The 23,711-nt window shown below is 44.0% G+C and overlaps 1 protein-coding gene across 2 annotated transcripts; it reads left to right on the forward strand.

Annotated features, from left to right (window-relative positions):
- Positions 1 to 2,097: 2,097 nt before the first annotated feature.
- Positions 2,098 to 19,478, forward strand: LOC114601640 (gap junction beta-5 protein-like). Of its 2 annotated transcripts, XM_028738978.2 has the most exons (3): positions 2,098 to 2,267; positions 13,594 to 13,664; positions 16,649 to 19,478. In XM_028738978.2, the coding sequence occupies exon 3, from the start codon at positions 16,674 to 16,676 to the stop codon at positions 17,508 to 17,510; it is 837 nt and encodes a 278-aa protein (XP_028594811.1). In that variant the 5' UTR covers positions 2,098 to 2,267; positions 13,594 to 13,664; positions 16,649 to 16,673; the 3' UTR covers positions 17,511 to 19,478. The 2 variants fall into 2 exon arrangements, with proteins under 2 accessions (XP_028594811.1, XP_028594810.1); XM_028738977.2 differs by lacking the exon at positions 13,594 to 13,664 and having other exon boundaries at positions 2,101 to 2,267.
- Positions 19,479 to 23,711: the final 4,233 nt, after the last annotated feature.

Below are 23,711 nucleotides of genomic sequence, written 5' to 3' on the forward strand. Positions count from 1 at the left end.
CGCTCGCAGGCCAGTGTTTCTCAATTGCCGGCGTTTATACCACATTTTGTTAGATTTGCCTTGAGAGAGTCTTTAAACCTCTTTTGCTGACCCCTCCCCTAATGCAGTTGCACTGGGTGAGTGGGGTGCTGCTGCTGCTGGTGGTGGTAGCAACACCATTCACCATCCTCACTGTCGGGTCCTGGGCAAGCGATTTAGCAGTGGGTGAATGACAAAACTACTTCTGAAAGGCCGAAAACAGCAGTACCGCCCATGGCTACAACTGCTGACAAGGGCCCCAGTGGGGAAGGGTAGGGAGCTTTGGCACTCATTCCTTTGGAATGCATGGGAAGCCCCTCCCACTTTTGGAGGGGAACACAGAGGTGTTTGTGCATCCCCGGAAGTAGCTACACCCCAGAACATTCCCCAACACTGTTGTTGAAGTGAGGATGTGCAGTGTGGGAGAAAAGGGTGCTGGTGGCTCCTCCCAGAGAATCTCAAAATTGATATGGGAAGCAGTTGTGTGGAGATACATTGACATACAGTTGCAAAGTGCTTGACTAAGCTACTACAGTGGTACCTCAGGTTAAGAACTTAATTCATTCTGGAGGTCCGTTCTTAACCTGAAACTGTTCTTAATCTGAGGTACCACTTTAGCTAATGGGGCCTCCCGCTGCCACCTCGGCACGATTTCTGTTCTCATCCTGAAGCAAAGTTCTTAACCTGAGGTACTATTTCTGTGTTAGCGGAGTCTGTAACCTGAAGCGTCTGTAACCAGAGGTACCACTGTATTTCCTTTACCATAAGCAAGTCAAAGTGTGGGTCTTAACCTTTAAAGCTCTAGTGTGCTTGTTTATTTAACAAAATGTATGCACCGCTTGTTCTCTCAATGATAATTTTTTCATTTAAAAGACAGCAACATAGCCGCCTAACAAATGAGGCTGGGGAAGGGAGAGGGCTCCACAGCCTTGGTGTCAGTGTAGAAAAGGCCCTGACTCCACCTGCCATTCTTAATGTGAGAGAACCTGCAGATTGGCCTCAGCCAAAGATCTTAATGCAGGGGCTGTTTCATATGTGAACAGGTGATCCCTTGGAAACCTTGACCCCAGGCCATTTAGAGCTTTATATATCAAACAAGCCAGCAGCTTGAATTGCATGTTTGCTTGGTTGCTGTTGCTGTTCTTCTTGTAACTATTTGCTATAGGCTGCTGGGGTGGCGGGGTCAATGCTAATGGAAAAGCAGGATATAAACCCCAGTCCTCCTAATGCTGAAAAGGAGGCACCTGTGCCAACCTGAACCAAAACAGGCCACAGAGAAACAAGAGAGAGATATCAGCATCTCAGGGAAACTGCAAGGTTCGCAGAGATACAAAACGATGACACCCCCTTCAAATAAACCCAATGAGGATTGAGCATGCTCAGTGGTCTCTAGAACACAGGGCATATGGAGTGTTAGTTAGAAAAGAAAATTGGGAAACAGGGCGGGGAGTTAAATAGTCTTCTTGAACCCCTTCACAATTTATAGTATGCTGGAGGTAAGCATGGATGGAACAGGAATTGTCATGTTAGGTGAGAAGAATGCATTGTAACATTTTGTGGCAGCTCCCAATTGTATTAAACAATAGCCAGTCCCAAGTTTGTCCAGGAACTTCATCACAATATTTGAACACTGAACTTGCACCCCAGGAGTGGAGGATTCCTTTGGGTCCATATTTTAAAGTAAACAGACCTAGTTTGCTGTTCTTCGAAATATACCCATTTTGAAGTCACTTAAATTGGATAGTGTGCTTTTCTGAATTTTGCAATGCTTACCCCAAAAATGTGTTTGGAGGAAAATGCATGATAAAATGTGCATTTTGTGAGGGGGGGGGGAATTGTACAAGTTAGGGAAACGTTTGCAAAAGTAGTGAAATCTTGGGTCTCTTTTAGGGGACTGAATGGACTAACCATCAAATCCCTACCTCCTGCAATCGTGGGACTGGCTGCTCAGATCACTCAGATAGATTCTGCACTGCTGGTCTGATGGGGGCCCTTGTTGTTTACCTGGTACAGCTCTCTGCTTTCCCCAGCCTTGACAGCTAGCAACCAAGAGTGTGCTAGAAAGCTCCACCCATGGAATGTTTCTTTTGGAGATTCCTCCTCCTCCTCTGCCTTGTCCTCACTCCCAGAGTGCCGGGAGGAGCCTCTGAGCTTTGATGGCTCTTAACTGGCAAAAATATTTTTTTGATGCTTCGGAAGGAAGCGGCAGACTGGGAAAAGGCCCGTGAGGAAGCCAGGACTCTTACCAGGTAAGCGTGTTTGTGGTTTTCCCCCGTCACCACTGTAGGGTGAAATGTAAACTAGCCTGTTGAGAAAAGTTTGAGCTGCTGGGAGGGGGGGCAGGAAAAGCAGAACAGGGAAAGGTTGTAGTGTAGACTTAAAGCGTATGTTTTGCTTGCAGGATGTCTCAAGTTTCACCCTCAGCAACTCAAGTTACAGCTGGAAAAGAGACCCCCAATACACACACACACACACCCCTCTAAAATCCTTGAGACCTGCTGCCAGTCAGTGTATGGACAATGCAAGTTGGACCCATAGGCTGACTCAGTACAGTATGAAGTGGTTTCCTATGTTCCTATGGAATGACTCTTCAGGGCTGGAGCTCAGATTTGCAATTTGGGACCAGGCTGCCACTGAGGCTACCCTGAAAACTTTCCCCTCTTTGGAGAGCTTGAGAAGCCCCACATATCTCAGGAGAGGGGAACTGGACTTTGCAAACTCTAGTCCCCTCATGCTTTAATTTACACTGGCTGTAAAGGTATCAACATGCAAACGGCAAAGAGTCTCATCTGGATTTTTGCAAACAAACATGCATGAGTAATATTCTCTTCTGTAAGCTGGGTGGGTGTGGTGGAATGTCTTCCATGTCTGCAGTGCTTGTGGATGCTTGTGGGGACCTTGTGGGGAAGTGTAGATCTTGTTCATTAGTGCCTAGCAGATCCCAGTGGAATTCTGGTCAGAAAACAAAAGCACAACATTCAAAACCATAGGGTCGCTCGTAACTGTTCAAATGGCATGCTCTTTTCATGCTGGGAAGCATGGGACTTGTAGTCTCCTCGGCAACTTGAGTTGGGAAGTAGGGAAAACGGCAAATTTTGTGCACCCCACCCTTTCCCACCTCCAGATCCGCAAGATGAGTCTTTCACTGTTTGTGAAAGGTGTGCAGTGTGAATGGTGAGGTGGGCTGTTCCGCCTTTTATTTTTTAAAAAATACTTCTCCACAGTAATAAGAAAAGTATTCTTAAGAAAATATTAAAAGGGAAAACGCCATGCAAGCCAAAGAGAGTTACATCACGCCAGAAATATTCAACAATGGAAAGGAAAGAATGAAGGAAGGTCTGAACTGCCACAGACCCATCATGCCTCACTTGCTGGCTCACCCAAAACCCTACCTCTCACTCTCTCCTCACCTTCAGCGTCATCCTACATGCTCCAACTCTCCTTATTTACAAGGGACAGTCCCAGTTTTCTGTTACTTATGCCTGAGAAATCACTGTTGGTTTTAAGAGGTGCCTTATTCAAACCTTGCAAGTGAGAATTGCTAGCGTTGTGCCAGTGCTTGGAAAGTTCATACTTAAAAGGAACTGGTTCCTTTTTTTTTTATGAAGCAAGCTATTCAGTTCAGCTATATTCCAATGACTTTCTAGTTCTTAAAAACTTCATGTTCAACATTCGGAATATTACAAGGTGCTGTGCTGAAGTACAGGGTCCAAAAGTAAGTCAGGGGCCACAAGATGTCTGACAGACAGAATGTCAACAGATGAAGTGTTCTTTATTATTGTATTTCCATAAAAGAAAAGGCTTGCCCTGTTTAATTTGTGCCAGTTACATCGCTGTTAAAGGCACATGGCATCATTCTCTTTGTTCCTGTACCTGTATTTTTCTGGGAAAGCTGCTCCTGTTGGAAGAGAGTGGATCTCTCCAGCAGGGAAGATACAGGAAGTGCCTTACATTCCTTCCTTCTGATTGTTTAGCAACAGTGATTAAATGACTAAACATCCTTAACAACAGCAGCACCTGTATATCTGCCTAATAAGCCCTAAAACAATGCCTCAATGTTTTGCTTTCTAACTTTATCAATATCTGATTTACTTACTGTTTTTAAAATGAAAAATAATAGTCCAGACCTCCTGCTGCTGGGGGAAGAGCATGAGCATGAAGATGAAGTAGAAATCATTCAAAGTTCTGCCCCAAAATGAATTAAATTGACTTTTAGTTCACCGATTACCTTCAGGTGTAGTCCAGATATTTTTAAACTGCGAACTTTGTTCAGCTGAACTAGTTTGTTCCAAGCACTGGGTTGTCCTCTTTCACAATTCCGCTTCCTCCCCTGAGCTAAATATTGGAGTGGAAAGGTGAATGAATCTCTGTTGCACATGTATATAGATGCATATGCATGAACATTAAGTCTATGTGCTATGCACAAACAGCTATATCCCACATGCAGTCACTAGGGCAGGCTTCTTTGGCCTCCAGATGCTGTTAACTAAAATTCCTTCTTCCCTGGCCATTAGCCATGCTAGCTGAGGCTGCTGGGAGTTGGAGTCCAGCAACATCTGGGGGGCTAACAGGTTCCCCATCCCTGCACTGAGGTGCATTTTTAACTTTTTGTAACAGATAGAAGACAAATAAATGTCTTTGAATAAAATTTTAAGGGGAAGAGCAACTGCTCTCCCTATACATAATTTGATGTAGAACAGGCTATGGCTGAGTTAAGAAATAAAGTGTACAAATGCTTCAGTAATGTACAAAAGAGGAACTGAGGCAAGTGTCAGGCAAGATCCCGGCCTTGGTATGAGATTAGGGGTGTGACTCACATGCAGCTCTCTATTGTCATATGTGAAGTGTTGGATGGTATCTCACCCTTGTTTCTATCAGCTATAATGGTTCACCATTCCTGTCCTTAAAGGTAAAGGTAAAGGGACTCCTGACCATTAGGTCCAGTCGTGGCCGACTCTGGGGTTGCGGCGCTCATCTTGCTTTATTGGCCAAGGGAGCCGACGTACAGCTTCCGGGTCATGTGGCCAGCATGACTAAACCGCTTCTGGTGAACCAGAGCAGCGCACGGAAACACTGTTTACCTTCCCGCCGGAGCGGTACCTATTGATCTACTTGCACTTTGACATGCTTTCGAACTGCTAGGATGGCAGGAGCAGGGACCAAGTAACGGGAGCTCACGCCGTCATGGGGATTCGAACCGCCGACCTTCTGATCGGCAAGTCCTAGGCTCTGTGGTTTAACCCACAGTGCCACCTTCCAAAACTTAGCATGCACAATGTATGTGGGGCTTCCCTTGCGCTTGGACCAGAATCTGCAGTCAGTGCAAAATGCAGCAATGTGATTGCAGAGAGTAGTGAGATCCTACAAACATGCTACACCTCTTCTCAAAGATCTACACTGGCTGCCAATCTGTAACCACCATGGCTGTGTGGGGTTTTGAACCCAGGTGTCCAAGGTCCTAGTCCTCTGACCACTGCACCATCTCTTCTACTGTAGCAGGAGGGTCTGAATAGTGGCCAGCATGTAGGTTCTGCCATGGAAATACACCTTTCCATTCTCCAATGTTTCCTGCGAGTACCAGCTCCATCTGAATGTTCTTTCTACTGCTGTGTGCCACATGGTAGGGTCTGGACCTCACATTCCACTATTTCCATCAACCCCGTATCTATTTCCCCTCAAATAATGTGATAGGCATTGCAGGATGAAGGCCTATGTGCTGTTTTCCACAAAGCACGCCTGTTCCTCCCCAAACACATGACAGCACCATTTTGCCCACAGGGCACATTGAGAAAATGACATGAAGACGGGTGCTGGAACTGTCCAGACATGAGATGGGTACTTAAAATCTCGTGTCATCTCTTTTGCCTCCCAGAATATGTCACTTCCCATCCTTCAGGGAATGGCCTCCTGGATTGAAAAGCTGAATCAGCCATGCAGGAAACTTCATCCTTGGCTTAATTGCATTCCACCTACATATTGTACAAAAAGGTGACTGGAATTTGGGGTGCTCAAATATTTCACTATATGCATTTTAAGCAAAACAACCTAATTTACACTGTCCAGGTTAATATATGGATCAGAAATCAGCAATCCTTAGGTTTTCACACTTCTCAAAGTTTTGGGACCCAGTTCTTGGCTTAAGAAAAGTAGCAAAATGCATACAAAAGTTCATATTTTAGGTGAAAATTTGTATTTTATTGTAAAATGTGTACAGATTCCTTATTTACATCCCAGCTTTACACCAAGAAGCTCAAGATGGCATAAATGGTTTTCCCCTTCCCATTTAATATTTACAACAGCCCTGTGTGGTTGGTTAGGCTGAGAGATACAGTAGCTGACCCAAAGTCACCCAGTGAGCTCCACAGCTGGGTGGGGATTTGAACTCTGGTCTCCCAAGTATGACACTCTAACTACTACACTATACTGGCCCATCTCCCTGAATATACAAAAGTAAAGTGAACTTCCATGCACTTTATTGGAAAAGTTGCAGGTTGATGTGGAAAACACAAGCATTCTTCAAAAATTGCACATTATTTTGCAATGCAGTTCTCCGGCCAAATAATTTTCTGCCCCTTCAGTTTTGCTGGTGTTCAATTATGAGCCTGTCGTGTGCCATTTTGTGAGGATTTCTTTTTTGAAGGCTGCCTGAAGAGTCCACATTCAAACTGTATGCATTTTGTTCTCACTTTTAATGTAAGATGCACTTTACCTATCAAGCACCCATTTCCCAATGCTTTTCACGTCATTTCCCATGAAACACACATTTTGTACACTTTTTCCAATGTAAAAACGAGAAATTTATGGGTCATTTTAAGCACACTGAAGTTACATTTCAAAATTATAGGCAAGTGTGTTATGACCCACACACAGCTTCAGGAGTCTCAAGTCAACTCTTATCTGCTGAAGAAAGGGGACTTGAATAAATCTCTCCTCCATCTCTCACTACAACTCCATTTGCTGAAGGACCACAGAATCTTTGTGTAGTCACAAGGTCCCTTCCAACTCTACAAGTCTTTGATTCTATGCTCTACCAGTTCACCACTACACTCAAGTACACTTAACACAATGTTTGTATCTCGAGTTGGGAGTGACTCTGAATTAGCCAACCACTCCCTCCTCTTCCTTCTATAACTAGGCACTGCGTAACTAGATGTTGTTGCGAAATGGGAGCACCCAGTTTGCTTGGAAGACTGTGCCCAGGACTTACGATGCTTTCCCTTCACCCCATTCCAGGATGTGATCTTGGCTGCTTTTATAAGACATCCTGCTGCTTCGCTTCTGTTTGTTGATTCTTGCAAAGAATGCTCATTGCAGACAACTATTTGTTTGTTTGATTGATTGACAGTAATTATATACTGCTTTTCAGACAGGCCTCATAAAGCAGTTTATATAAGATTATTAGAACAATAAGCATCCTTTTTTTTGTTTTGTTTTTAAAGTTACAATAGGACAGAAAAGACAAGTTGTTTAGAAGAAGCTGTTAGTGCTTCTTCTCATTCCCCTAAGGGCTCATTCTCCTCAGGGCTCGATTGTCCTGTGCTGGCAGTTCAGGAGGGCAGAGGCCACTAAATGGTGGCTATTGCTCAGGCTTCTGTCTTTTCCCAAATGTGAACATTTGGGGAGAAATTTGATTCAGTTATTATTTAAAGGCAAGCTCGTTTGCACTTTCTGAAACAATATGCAAACTGGAATGCAGCCATCCTTTGAAATTCACACTTCTGCAGATTTTGCAGCACCATGTAATGCATGCAATGCTCTGATGGTGTTTCCTGCTTGGCAGGGGGTTGGGCTCGATGGCCCTTGTGGTCTCTTCCAACTCTATGATTCTATGATTCTATGATTCTATGTGCTAAAGTAAAGTGTGCATAGAAATCTACATATTAGTGGATATATATATATATATATATATATATATGCTTTCGTAGATTTTCACGGGTATAGGTATGCAGGTTTTGGTGTCCTCGGGTGTCTTCCCGTGTAAAAGTTGGGGTGTCTAGGCGACGTTTCGACGAGGTCTCACTCGTCATCTTCAGGCTGGTGCTTTCGGCTTCTTGTTACTCTTTCGGCCGAAAGAGTAACAAGAAGCCGAAAGCACCAGCCTGAAGATGACGAGTGAGACCTCGTCGAAACGTCGCCTAGACACCCCAACTTTTACACGGGAAGACACCCGAGGACACCAAAACCTGCATATATATATATATATATATATATATATATATACACACACACACACACACACACACACACGTGGGTAGCGCTGTGGTGTAAACTACTGAGCCTAGGGCTTGCCGATCGGAAGGTCAGTGATTCGAATCCCCGTGATGGGGTGAGCTCCCGTTGCTTGGTCCCAGCTCCTGCCAACCTAGCTGTTCAAAAGCACCTCAAAGTGCAAGTAGATAAATAGGTACCGCTCTGGCGGGAAGGTAAACAGTGTTTCTGTGCACTGCTTTGGTTCGCCAGAAGCAGCTTAGTCATGCTGGCCACATGACCTGGAAGCTGTACACTGGCTCCCTCGGCCAATAAAGCGAGATGAGCGCCACGTCTCGACCTAATAGTCAGGGGTCTCTTTACCTTTACTTTTAATATTAGGTTTTCAACATTTCAGTGGATCGCCAGCCAAACATCGCAGTTTGGCGATATGCCACAATGTTGAAAAAAGCTGCTCTGGTTTTGCCAGAAGCGGCTCAGTCATGCTGGCCACATGACCTGGAAAAACAGTCTGCAGACAAACGTTGGCTCCCTCAGTCAGTAAAGCGAGATGAACGCCGCAAACCCAGAGTCGTGAGGAATTTTTTATTTAAAAATAATAATATATTGCAAACTGATGAGGAAATGTGGAGAACTTGGGAAACTGAGAAATAGAAATGGGAAGCTTGGTCCATCCGTCTAACTACAGCAGATCCCAGAGAGGGACATGGAGGGATCCTGACCTGAAGAGCCTGTTGGTTCATCTGATTCACCTACTGTGGGAAGAGTAGGAGGGGATGCTGACCCAGATGATGCAGACAGAGTGCATGACTCATTCCCACTGCCACCTCGTTCCATTAATTGTGGTTGTTAGGCTGTACCTGGCAACTACTCGCCTTTGTCTGATGACACTATTTGCAAAAGAAGGAAATACTGGTAGATTCGGATAGGAGCATAGCCATGAAACTGCACGTCTTATGTCCTCAGCACAATCTCTCAAGGCACATCCTTCAGGACTGAGTGGGCAAAAATGGCCATCCAGTTGATGTTGGACTCCAGTTCCCATCAGCCCCAGCAAGCATGGCCAGGGGTCGTGGATAATGGGAGTTGTAGTCCATCAACATCAGGAGGGCTAGAGATTCCCCACACCTGATCTAGCCAGTTAACAGTCAATTTTGGCATCTAAAGTATTTGTGAAGGGGCAAAAGAAGAGATGCACACAATTTTGCAAAGTCTGTGCATTTTTGCAAGTAATTTTCTTTAAATTTCCTCTATTTTTGTATGTTGTTTTCATTACTGCACTCTTTAGTCTTCTTTTGTGCTAATATGCACATCTTTAATGCATTGTTTGTTTGGAGTTCTGAATCAAAATATGGAGAAGTGCAAATTTTGAAGAGGAGAACTGTATTCCAGTTTGCATATTACAGTATTTCAGATGTGCATTAACATGTGACAGTTTTTTCTACCATCCCTTCATGCAAGCAATCTTCTGTTCTTGGATAAGAGATGCATAGCGTCATGTAATAGCACAGAAGAAGTTGTAGAGTTGGATTGGGATGCAAACACACAAAGAAAAGCTTGATAGGACTGGAGAGCGATGAAGATGGCAGTCAAGTCTTAAGCTTTAAAAAAGTGTGTAAAGCAAACAGGGAGACAAGAGCGGGCGGGATCTTCAATAAAATGGCTTTCACAAAGTAAAGCAGAATGGACAACTTAGGTGTTTCATAAATAAATTGGCCATTTGGCCATTTGGGTGTGATCCAGCAGGATTCTTCTTATGTTATTTAACAAGATTTATCAACTAATTAATCAACAGAAACCTCAGAATGGTTTACATAAAACAAAATAAAAAATTAATGGGGAAATACTGATAAAAGCAAACTTTACAAAGCAAGTAAAATAAGATTTTATTAAAATATAGATAAAATCGTTTTTTTTAAAAAAAGAAATGTACCTAATAAAATTACGTGTCAGGGTAAGCCTGCCCAAACAAGAAAAGTGTTTATCATGCATTGAAACCACTACAGCTGAAGATGCCTGCCTAATATTAAGAGGCAGGGAGTTGCAGGGAGTAGGTTCTACCGCACTGGGATATTCATTATGTTCTTAGTGATTACATTTAAATTCATCACCAAACGTAGGTGCCTTATAAATGTTGTATAATTATTATGATTATGATTATTTTATTAAATTTCTATGCCACCCTTTATCCAAAGATCACAGGGTGGTTTACAATACAAAAACACAAAAATGCATACTGCAATAACAAACAAAAACAATAACACACACACACCACACACACGCAGTTTAAAAGGCCATGTTTAATTAGCCAAAGGCCTGGGAATGGAGGAATGGTTTTTTTGCCTAGTGCCCAAAGATGAGAATGAACAAAGTGATCACACACAGATCACACAACAGCAATTCCAAGCAATGACCACACACACCCTTCCCTCTCCGCCAAAGTCCTCCCAGGTCTTCCACTGATTCTTCCATGTCCATTATTTCTTTCCTTAATCATCTAACACAGGAGTGGGAAAAGTAGTATCCTCTGGGTGTTGCTAGACTGACCATTCTTGACCATTGGCCATGCTGGGGCTGATGGAAGTTGTGGTCCAGCAATATCTGAAAGGCCACACGCTCCCTAGCCTTGCCCTGTATTGTATTGTATCATTCATTCATTCATTCATTCATTCATTCGTTGTTCATTTGCAAAGCATGAGAGTCTGAAGCTGGTTACGAACTTTGCCCCAGGATGCGAACAGAAATCGCACGCCAGAGGCACGTGCACAACGGGAGGCCCCATCAGAGAAAGCACGCCTCAGGATAAGAACGGTTTCAGCTTAAGAACAGACCTCCAGAACAAATTAAGTTCGTAACCAGTATTGTCTACCAATGTATTGTCTACCAATGTATTGTCTACCAATGTATTGTCTACCCTGAGTAGCAGCAGTTATCTTAAGGTTTAAGACACGAATCTGCCCAGCTCTGTTTTGGGACACCAGAGATGTCTGACATCAAAGTATGTGCTTTTCCACTGAGTTTTACAATATAACATATTTGATAAAAAGCAGATTAGACAGAATCACAGAAGAGAGGTCTATTGATGCGTAACACGCATGGTAGTTCCAGGGAAACGCTATCTGGAGCAATAATCATATAACTCTGAATAGTGAAGCACATCAGGTAGAGATTAGGGCTGGGCAATATTAGGTTTTCAACATTGCAGTGGATCACCAGCCAAACATCACAGTTTGGCGATATGCCACAATGTTGAAATTAGCTGCATTGGCCCCAGCCCTTGTGGCGCTGGGCGAAACTGCTGCAGCTCTCACCATGGGACCTGAGGCTCTTTCACCCCAGTGCCTTTTTAAGTTGGGGCCAATGAAGCTGGACCAAGATGGAGGGAGTCCTGCAATGGAGCCTGGTAGGCTCTGTCAGCAGGACTCCCTTCCCCTTCACTGGCCAAGGGGAAGGGGGGGCAAGCAACCTCCTCCTTGGAGAAAGAGGCCTCTTGCTCACCGCCGCCCCCCCTCCCCACTGTGGGAGCCCAAACCCTTTTCCCGCTTGTATGCTAGCAGGAGAAGGATTGGGGCTGCTCAGCTGGGGAGCAGAAAGCACCCTGCCCCCAACTGAGTGAGCCCAGATCCTCCTGCTGCTCTCATGCAAGCAGGAGAAGGATTGGGGCTTCCTCAGCTGGGGAGTGGGAGCAGTTTAACAGCGTTCCCAGCATGCTGAGTGCTGGGGGTCTCAAGAGCGGTGGCAGTTTCGCCAGCGATATACCGCTGAGTGAAACCGCCATCACGGTCTGCCCCTCATACCGGTCCTGGGTGATATATCGATAACTCACCCAGGCGTAGTAGAGATTCAGGAGAAGGTCATTCAGAACCTACCCAATTTGCACTTCCTGAACCAATATGTGAAGGAAAATGTAGATATTCTTTCTGAACTTTGTGATGTAGCTCTTGCACCCACCCACGCAAAAAATGTACAAAAATGCATTATATTAGAGAAACTTGTTTGTAATAAGGTGTGCAGTGGGGAAATCACATTTAAAAATCAGGATATTAAGAGAAGTGAACCTAAAACTACAAATGTTTATGTGGGTATATAGATTGTTACACACCACCCCAATCTCCAAGCGGCATGAGATTCCAGGGGTTCCAGGCACTAACCCAGAGACTGTGTTTCCTTTTGGGAGTGAGGCATAGCAGAGAGTCTGGTGCCTTTATGATATATGGTTTATTTAAACATATACTGTATGCAACCTGAACCTACACTGCAGAGGCTCACAGCATCAACCAAAAAGGTTTTGTTTCTCTCATAGCTGCGGCCTTGGATTCAAACAGAAATCAAGCATAGATCTGCCTCTCTGGCTTTCCAGCTTGATGATTAAGTTCAAATCCCTGCACACATGAAGCCTCATCCCTGGCTTTTGTCCTTCTCACTCTCTGTAAATTGAGCAAGGGGCCCCACCCATTTGCCATCTCCCACAGAGCCTCTTAATCCCCCTAAATGGCTCATCACCCACGCTATCACCTCATGAGGAAGCTAGCCCAGCTTAATTAGATTTTAACACTTGCTGGATCTGGGGATTAGAGGAGTCTGGCACTCCAAACTCATAACAATATTATCAACTGATGCAGAAATGGGGCGATCCAAGAGAAGCCAAAATCAACAGATTTGTCCCTCCTAACACGAGGGCAGAAAACCACCATCACACCCTGCTTTTGAGCATCTGGAGGCCTAAGCTTGGCTGTGGTTGGAAACAAGTTCTGGAAATGGAAATTCTGTTTGCTCTAGCATGGAAATTCTTATGCTGTGGTCTTTGTGCTAGGTCTGTGATGAATTAGTAAACCTTGACTGATTTTATGGATTAAAGATGAATCATTTTGCAAAGACATATTTTGTTTCCACTTCCCGGTCTCTCACCCTGTGATTTTCTATAAGGGATTCTTAAAGGAGAGGGAAACATCGATTTTAATTTTATCTTCTCATTTACTGAGGTGGTAAGTAGAGTTGTGTAGTGACCTCAGCATTCACCTTGTATCTAAATCTGTAGCATTCGTAAGCAGCCCAATCTTTTTCAGATCTATTCTGTGCTCTTCCAATACAATTTGTTATTTGGCTCCAAATCCTATATGTTAAATCTGAAACTTTGTTTTGCCTCCATTGACTTTTACAGAGAATCTGGAAACAAAAAATGGGGAAACTAAAAACAAACAAGCAAGCGAATCTTTTAACATACGTGGGTGAAATTTACAAGCAAAGGAGCCCCTCCAGAGTGGATTAAGCCTGCCAATTGTCATGCAGATCCAGAGAGGAGTTTTTGTGCAGGGAACCTTTATTTTTTATTTTAAAAAAGTCTCTAAATTGTTTATTTTCTGCCAGAATTGGATGCAGATTGCGGACATGGTCTCCCCTTCTGAAGGGATGAAGCTTGCCAAATTTCAGAAAGATAGGTGAGTTATTCTCCTGCAAGGACAGGCATTGGAGGAAGGAACAGAAATCACACACAGCCCTAGTTTTGGAGGGAGGGGCACTCAGTTTGAGGGACATGTGGGAGGTGCCCCTGCCTTAGATACCCACCAAAACTCTGGGCAATCTGACCCTGGGTTCCAGGGGCAATCACAGAACTGTAGAGTTGGAAGGGACCACGAGGGTCATCTAGTCCAATACAGGAATCCTTCACCCACCATGGGGTTCAAACCCATGACTCTGAGATTAAGAGTCTCATTCTGTAACAACTAAGCTATCCTAGCTCAGAGTTATTGCACTGGGTGATTTTACCTTCATTATTTTTTAAAAAATGGAGAAGTCAACATTTTCTCACTGTGAATAAAATAGAGTTCTGTTATTTTAATTGTTAGAGAGAGAGAAATGACTCAGTAACAACCAGGCCACCCGAGTAGTTTACCTGCACAGCATCTTCCCTAGTTTAACAGCTAAAATTCATGTTCACTTAACACACATCCAATTATTGTGATTGGAGTTTACCAGGAAAATAATTCACTGTGACTAAAAGCTAGAGCTTTCTGTCAAAGTGAAAGATTCCCCGCACCTCTCCAGTCCTGCCCTCTCAAGCTCTCATTGTTCAGCTTGGCTTTGTTTCTCAGAAAATAAAGGGGAAACCTGAAGCAAGAGAGATACTCCAGCAGGTGGGGAGTCCCTAATTTTGTCCAACATTGAAATATGAAATAATTCCCCAAATCCCCCAACTGTGCCTCATTAACTGAGATATACACAGAGCTGAAACACACCCCTGGTGGCAAACTTATTTTTTGTTTGTATCAGTTGATGTGAGACCTCATATGGTGGTACTCCTCCACTACATATGGGCACATACATTCATGTTGACTTAGCATTTCAGAGAGAAGACTCAGATGCAACTCTTCCCTGGGCATTCTGCCAAAATCTGTTGGGTTCCACCTCAGATTCACCAAAAATCAATGGACTCTGCCCCCGGCTTCTCTTCCAGATAACTACCCTGTACCAGAACACTTCTGTTAAGAAGACATCCCCAGTTTGAAGGGCTACCTAGTCCAAGTCCAAGTAACGAAACCCTAAGAAGGGAAAACAAAGGTCTTCAAGTTGCCCATCAATAGTGAGGAGGCAGACAGTCAACTGAGCAGACATATTAGTCACAGCCTTCCTTTGTCGTTGTGTTGTTGTTGTTGTTGTTGTTTAGTCGTGTCCGACTCTTCGTGACCCCATGGACCCGAGCACGCCAGGCACTCCTGTCTTCCACTGCCTCCTGCAGTTTGGTCAAACTCATGTTCGTAGCTTCGAGAACACTGTCCAACCATCTCGTCCTCTGTCGCCCCCTTCTCCTTGTGCCCTCCATCTTTCCCAACATCAGGGTCTTTTCCAGGGAGTCTTTTCTTCTCACGAGGTGGCCAAAGTATTGGAGCCTCAGGTTCAGGATCTGTCCTTCCAGTGAGCACTCAGGGCTGATTTCCATCACAATGGATAGGTTTGATCTTCTTGCAGTCCGTGGGACTCTCAAGAGTATCCTCCAGCACCATAATATGTGGCAAAATATATTGTACTTCTGCTTAATTGTACTTCTTCCTATATTTGCATCAAACTATGTAAATCGCCATATATTGCAAACCATCTATGTGAATCGGTGCCCTGTGAGATGCCAAGTACCCAATGTTTCACAGCAGAACGAAATGGAGACACTCTTGAGAACTTGCAACACCATTATTCTCATCAATGATCAATGTTAGGCACCTTCATCACACACATACACCTGTTACACATTGCAAAAAACCTGGAGACTCTTTCCTTCCAGTAGCACTTCTTCCTTCTTAGGGAGATGAGGGCAAGGTGGGTTGTATATGGGTTATTTCCTGACCTGTAAGAACATGTAGCAAGATTGGTTGAAACATGCAATCCTCTGGGTGAGAGGCACATGGTGTGGGAGTAGTAGAATGAATGGATTTTGAAAACTATTGTTGTTGTTTAGTCATTTAGTTGTGTCCGACTCTTCGTGACACCATGGACCAAAGAAAACTATTAGGTCCATAAACTGATATAGGTGTTTTCTAGCCCTGGATCTTAAATCAATTGTGCTTTGTGGTGAGGAGAGGGGCACAGCTGAACCCAGAAAGTTCTACATGCTTTGATTAGTGGTGAGCCAAGTTCCCTTGGCTTGCCTTACAAGCCATTCATTTCTTCTGAACTTTTCTGGAAAATATTCACAATGCAGACTTATTTGTTTGATTTTCTGAGAAAGCTTGGGGGGGGAAACAACTAGATGAAGCTCATGGACACCCACTTTTCAAGCAAGGGTAACTGGTGGCAGATACAAGAGAGACAATAATCCTGCTTTTTATCGTAGCAGGCATTTAACTGAAGTCTGATTTTATAATTTTAACTGATGTTCCTCTTCATTCTGTTGCTGTAAGGTCTGTACGCCACTTAAGAGATTATCATAATTCAGCATGTCCAAAGTCCCCCATTGCAAATTCACACCATTATAGTGTGTGTGTGTGTGTGTGTGTGTGTGTGTGTGTGTGTGTGTGTGTGTGAATTATGACTTTTACTGTGACCTGATATGAAGCTTCAGGAAGGGAGATCAAATTGGGTAGGCATGGCAGAATGGATATGGAAAGACAATGGAGCTTGTACATGAAATGGTTGGAAGGCAAGACAGAAAGTGAAGGGACGCTTCAGTACTTTTCGGTTCTTTCCAGCTCTATGATGTGATTCAGACTAGCAGCAAGGTGTTGTTGATAAATTCAAAAAGGTGTGGGGAACCTTTGACCCTTCAGATGTTGCTACAACTCCCATCAGCCCTAGCAACAATGGCCAATGGCCAGGAATTATGGGAGTTGTAGTTCAGCAACACAGGTTCCACACACCTGATTTAGAGGTTGCTTTGCTAGACATACATAGACATATATAGCATTTCTAACTCCATCATCTTATTTCTTTTCAGGTATTTTAAGTAGAAACCAGAGGCCATGAACTGGGGAGTCTTTCAAGGACTCCTGAGCGGGGCAAACAAATATTCCACAGCCTTTGGACGTATTTGGCTCTCAGTGGTCTTCATCTTCCGGCTTCTAGTCTACATAGTGGCAGCTGAGAAGGTTTGGGGAGATGACCAGAAGGATTTTGACTGCAATACTGAGCAACCAGGCTGCCCAAACGTCTGTTATGACCATTACTTCCCAATCTCCCACATCCGCCTCTGGGCCCTACAGCTTATTTTGGTTACCTGTCCTTCCCTGCTGGTAATCATGCATGTTGCCTACCGAGAAGCCAAACTGGAGAAATATAGGAAGAAGGTTGGAGCAGACTATGCACTGCGCTATCCTCCTGGCAAGAAGCGTGGAGGCTTGTGGTGGACCTATTTCTTCAGCCTCATCTTCAAGTCTGCTGTGGACATTATATTCCTTTTCATCTTCTACCACGTGTACCCAAACTACACACTCCCCAGTGTGGTGAAATGCTCCCTCGAACCTTGTCCCAATGTTGTAGACTGCTTCATAGCCAGGCCCACAGAGAAGAACATCTTCACCCTTTTCATGGTCATCACTACCTGTGTTTGCATCCTCCTCGGCCTTGTTGAAGCCTTCTACCTTGTTGGGAAACGATGTACAGAGTGTCTTGAGCCCAAAAATGAAAGCCACAGGAGGCAGGGCAGTGAATGGATGAGAAGAGAGGACGCTTGCTCTCTGCCCAACAGCAAACATGACCCAAATGAAGTGGGTGTGCAGGTGTTCCATGGTGCAGATTACAAACCATCTACCTCCATCATCAAGGCTGCTCCACCTTCCCAGAGAACTCTAAGCACATAAACTACCCAGTCAAAATTAAATCCTGGGAAATTTGGTAATGGAAACCTTATGAAAAAAACAATATGACTTCATTCTCAGAATGAACAGTGCCTGCTGCTAGGCAGGACATTTGCATGATGTGCCAGAAGGCATGTCAGAGTATTCCAATAAAAACAGTAGACATTGCTGGTGCGCATTTATTCATCCCATGTCTGGAAAGGAAATCACTGCAACAAATTTGTCGTTGTCGTTTTCAGTCCACAAATGATATGCGATGATATGTAACTGATGGTGTTTTCTCCCCCCACCCCCCAAAAAAGTATTATGTTTCTTTTTAATTGAAATGAATAGGGAAGAATGACACGATTAATTACATAAGATTGTGCCACAGTGAGATGACTAATGCCGTTTTCTGTCAGTAGCCAAAGTGCAGCAGGAGGGAAACAGAGCTGCATCTGGAAAATATGTGATGGAACAGAAAATAGTGCTTTCTTGCATCCCTTTGTGCAAGATGGAGATGGAGAAAGGAATGGCCTGCAGTATTTCAGGCCCCAACCCAGCTCAGGCTGTTCAATTTTTTGATGTCCATATTTGATCCAAGAATATATTAAATAGCCATTTCAAAATTCACTTGTTCCCTCAGCTCATTCCATCTAAACCACTTACATTGTATACTGTCCCATAACTCATCCAGTCAAATTTTTAAAGACCTCCCCACCACCAGCGAAAGGTGGCTAGCATACTTGGTACTGAGATCTCAGGAGTGAAAAGCAATATTGAAATAAAGATCACTAATGGAGAAGAAATGGTATTTGTCTAGTCCTGTTGCAGCATTGCAGTTCTTATTCTGAAAAATATACACATTTTCTATTTTGTTATTATTAATATTATTTATCGAGAGAGAGGGAGAGAGAGAGTCATATACTGTATAACATACACAATAAATGGGATGCGGGTGGCCCTGTGGTCTAAATCACTGAACCTTGCCGATCAGAAGGTCGGCGGTTTGAATCCCCACGATGGGGTGAGCTCCCGTTGCTCTGTCCCAGCTCCTGCTGACCTAGTATTTCGCAAGCACACCAGTGCAAGTAGATAAATAGGTACTGCTATCGCAGGAAGGTAAACAGTGTTTCTGTGCACTCTGGTTTCCATCACGGTGTTCCATTGTGCCAGAAGCAGTTTAGTCATGCTGGCCACATGACCCAGAAAGCTGTCTGTGGACAAACACTGGCTGCCTCGGTCTGGAAGTGAGATGAGTGCCACAACCCCATAGTCGCCTTTGACTGGACTTCACTGTCCAGGGGTCCTTTACCTTTACACAATAAATGTATACATACATATGAATGCATACAAAACTCTGGGTGAAAGCCAATGTAGCACAAGCAGACAGCTCTGTGCACAAAGCGGGGTTTCTCCTTCCTCTCCTCCCCACTATAGGTCACTGTGTGACCCCAATTCCAAATTGTTGGGCAGACTCTCCACAGCAGTCCCCTTGCACAAGGAGCTTTCCATTGCACAAGCAGGCAGACATCACTGAATGTTGCCTACTAAATCTAACTGCTGAACATAAAATGTAGAATTATTTTTTTTAAAGATCATATATGTGGGTGGATATGGGTGTGTGAGAGAGAGAACTCGGTTTTCACATATTCCACAACAAGATTCCAACTATTTCATGTCATAAACTCATAGCTTTATTGTCAGTTTAATGGCCCCCAGGTGTACTCAAAATTCCCAACTAATGCTGCAACCCTAACCTCACTTACCTGGGAGTAAGCCTCATTGAATCCAATACAGATTATTTCTGAGTAGACACAGACAACATTGCACTGTAGATCTTCCTTCCTGGGTTTGTGATTTACCTTCCCAGCTTTTTTAAAAAAATGGTTTTTATTAAAGTTTTTTTTGTTACAAAACAAACAGATGAAGAGGGAAAGGTATGTCTGTTGTCTACACTTTCAGTTGAATAAAAAATTCTTGCTAAGTTGACATATAGAAAACCTCTGAATCTGTTGTGGTTGTTGGTATCTGTCTGTCACGAGAGACAATGGAGTGCACCTCTGGACGTGAAGTCAAACCACTGCGTTAGCAGCATCAAAGTGACCTCCCTGGGGTACAAGCTTGGGCAGTGTGTATGAAGGTCCTGGGCTGCCCAGAAAACAAGACCCACTCTCAGCCTCACTGATATGGTCCAAAGGAAAGGAAAGCCATATGTTTGACACCAGCTTGGCTGCTAGAGTTGCCAGAAGGAAGTGTACAAGGGGCCATCCAACCGTCTAAGGGACTCCACTCCGGATTTGTGTAGAGTTCACTCCTTAGTCTTTTCTTCTTATGAAAATATCCCAGAAGGCAGTGGAGGTTTAGGATTAGTGGTTTCCATCTCCAAGATGGGCTCCCTTCCCAGGTTGACGAGCCCCATCTGTTTCCGCACTTCCCCTCTGCAGCACATGCAGAAACTGCCTTCTTAACCGTTGGACCCACTATTGGTCTCATCACCTCAATCCTCCAGAGCCTGTCTTTGCATGCAGGAGAAGTCCCTAACTCACCGAGGGTTCGAGACCCACTGGCTACCCTCACCTGGTTTAGCTAGCCAATCAAAGTCATTTCCCAGGGTGTGGCCACTGTCGCATGCTGGCAGCTACTGGGAGCCACAGGTGAGAGCTGAGTGCAGGGTGGGGGCAAATGGTGGATGAACTATCCCAGAAGGAGCACAAGTTGTCCCTCACCAGAGGTAGTACCCGCTCCTCTAACACCCCAATTTGTTGTGGTATTGTCTGGTTATCTACAATAAAATAATTAATGGCTGAAATCACTATAAACCAATATTTCCAGCAGTTCCAGAATAATATGCACATTTCAGTTGTGGGGGTAATGAGCAGAATGGCAACCCAAAACTTCAGAAGGGGTCATCCGACTTGTGGTGGTCAGTGATACACAACTGGCAGGATGTGTTCAGTTTGGTGGTGTGTGCTTGCAAGCTGCCCATGCTTCATTACACACAAGAGCAATGGATGTTTGGGTTCTGGAAAACCAAATGTAGGAACATAGAAAGCGGCCTCAGGCTAAGTCAGATGTTTGGTCCATCTTACTCAGTTTTGTCCACATTGATAGGTGGCACTTCCCTGGGGTTGCAGGAAGGAATCTTTACCAGTCCTACTTGGAGATGCTAAATCTGGGACCTTCTGCACGTGAAGCATGCACTCTACCACTTGCCTTGCCTTCTTGGGGTTTCATCTGACTAAGTTTTACTCAAAGTAGAACCATAGAATTGTAGAGTTGGAAGGGACCATGAGGATCACCTAGTTCAACCCCCTGCAATGCAGGACTGTTTCACACAACGTGGGCTTCAAACCCAAAACCCTTAGATTCTCTACCAACTGAGCTATCAGTCTCATTGAAATGAATGGACCTAGCTTAATCATGTTCATTCATTTCAATTTCTCCTCGGAAGAGAACTAGCACTGGATACAGCCCTTGCTTCCCTCTTGGTTCAGGAGAAGAACCAAGTTTGCAACAGGGCAAGAGGCATCATAAGGCTCAGCTGAGTTCTTGCACAACATTTATGCTTAAGTTCCACCTGGCCATTTCTCATTTGAGTCTTGTTCTTCTTGTTGAGCCACAACTTAGTCCTTCTTCCAAATTTGATTGGAACTCTGCAAGCAGTGGCAAAATCCACCACTCCCCTTTGCAACCTTCTCCAGTGGCTAATTAACTGCTATTGACGGGGCAATTGCCATTAAGTAGGTGGCACAGATCCGCTGTCACATGCTTTTTGTGAGCCTGTGGCATATTTGGTATCTTGAGAAATTGACCTCAGTTCTCCCTTTCTCGGTTGCTACCTGTGAAAGAAGATTTCCCAAAGTGGAAATGGATGCCTATCTACTGTGCCAAGGCTGCCTTGTTTGTTTGTTTGTTTGTTTGTTTGTTTGTTTTCACATGCCATCCTGTATTTCCACTCAAAGTGCATAAGTCACCGCATCATAATAGGTTAATACAGAAGGGCCATGGATTATGTGAAGTATTGCAGAGAAGATTATGAAGAGAGTTATAAATTAAGGATAATTAAAAGCAATAGAGAAATTAAGAAATGTAGATTAAGTGATAAAGATTGAAAAATCTTCAGATGCGGTTGATGGAAGTCCAAAACACTGTATAAGATAAGAAAGTATGTTATAAGATTTTTGGAAATTATTTGTAAAAATCAATTTAAAAATATTTTTTTAAAAATAGCAGAAGGGCCACAGCTCAGTGGCAGAGCATCTGCTTTGCATGCAGAAGGTCCCAAGTTCTATCCCTGGCATGCTGCAAAGGATTCTGGGACTGAAACCCTGGAAAGCTGCTGCCAGTCAGCATAGACATTACTGAGCTAGATGGACCAGGGGGTTTGACTCAGTATAAGGCTATATTCCTATATTCCTATGAAAGGGGCCATAGCTCAGTGGTTCTGCACATGCATAGCATGAAATATATCCCAGTTCAAGCCTTGGTATCTCTAGAGTTGGGAATGTCCCCAAGTCTGAAACCCTGGAGAGCCTTCTGCTATGTACAACCCTGTGCTAAATAGGCCAAGGGTCTGACTTGGTATAAGGCAGCTTCCTATGTTACAGGAAGTTGTCTGATAATGGTCTGCTGGGCCATGTAGCCTAGAACTGTCCAAAGTGAATGGCAGTGGTTCTCCATGCCCTCAGAAAGGAGTCATTCAATTCCAGCCATGCATGGAGATGCTGGGACCTGAACCTGGGATCTTCTGTGTGTCAAAGTGCACTACACAGTGTTGTATCATAATCACGAGGATTACACTGTCAGCCTTAACCCACTTGCTAGGCAGGAAGTTTCCCTGTCTTTCTTCAAAGCATTTATGTACCACTTTCCATCATGAACAATCCCAAAGGAAAACAAACAATACTAAATAATACATAAAGCAATTAAAAATGGTATATTTTGAAAATGGTGTATTATAGTGAGTTGGACAATTGGTCTATCTAGCTCAGAATTGTATACACTGACTGGCAGCAGCTCTCCATGGTTTTGGGCAGGGGGCACTTCCCCCCATACCTAGAGGTGCTGCAGATTGAACCTGAGGCCTTCTGCATGTAAAGCAGATGTTCTATCACTGAGCTACGACCCTTCCTCTAATTTGCTTAGTTATTTCATTTGTAGATTATTACCCATGAAACATCCTGAAGCGATTTGACAATAAAACAGATAAATCAAAACTCGTAAAATAGGATTTCCCTCACTTACTAGCCACATAAATACCAGACCCACTAAAGCACCCTTACCTCAATAATCTGTCATACTCTGATGAGACCTGTTAAAATCAATGGACTTAAGTCTATTGATTTTAATGGATTTAACACAGAGTATGATTTAGTTGGATATCGCCCAAAGTTTTGTAGTCCTGTGATTTCCCTGGAAAGGGAAATCTCAGCTGAGCCACGAAGTTCATTGTGTAACCTTAGGAACATAGGAAGAGGATCAGGCCAAAGTCCCACCAAGTCCAACATCCTGCTCTCACAGTGCTCAACCTGATTCCCGTGGGGAGCCCACAAGCAGGAACTGTGCGCTATAGTACTCTTCCCCACTTGTGCATCCCGGCCAAGTAGTATTCAGAGGCATAGTGCCTCCAATAGTGGCAGCAGAACTTAACCATCATGTCTAATAGACTTTGATAGCCCTTTCCTCCTCCATTGATTTGTCTAAGCTTTTAAAGTCAATACTATCCCTTGTGGGAGCAAATTCCATCCTTTAACTATGGACTATGTCTGTTTGTTCATTCCAGGAGCCAGTTGTTTGTTCATTCCAGAAGCCAGTATTACAAGATATGACTATCCACTTTCTCCACACTGCAGAATTTTATATGCCCCTATCATGTCCCCACTTACCTTCTTTTTCTAGAGTAAGAAGTTGTAACCATTCCTCATGGGGGAGTTGCTCCAGCCTCTTGATCATTTTCCGAACCTTCTCCAGCTCTACAGTATCCTGGTTGAGATGCAGCAACCTGAACTGTACACAGTATTTGGAGCGATATACCCAGCCTCATATAACCAACAGGTTTAATTAATGCATGAAGGGGTTACAACCATAAAGTAAGCTGCCCTGCCAAGCTTAGTTAGGTCATGCCCCCCTCACTTGGGACGAACGGCTACCAAACTCTTTGTTCTCCCGCTTCCCACCATGTGACCCCTACCAGAAAACCCTGGTTCTTCTGTGCCATGAGGT

This window comes from Podarcis muralis, chromosome 7 (genome assembly GCF_964188315.1).
Source record: "Podarcis muralis chromosome 7, rPodMur119.hap1.1, whole genome shotgun sequence".
In the NCBI taxonomy this organism is placed as follows: Eukaryota; Metazoa; Chordata; class Lepidosauria; order Squamata; family Lacertidae; genus Podarcis; species Podarcis muralis.

Coding starts and splice junctions, on each gene's coding strand:
- LOC114601640 (XM_028738978.2), top strand. CDS start 16,674: ATGAACTGGGGAGTCTTTCAAGGACTCCTGAGCGGGGCAAACAAATAT.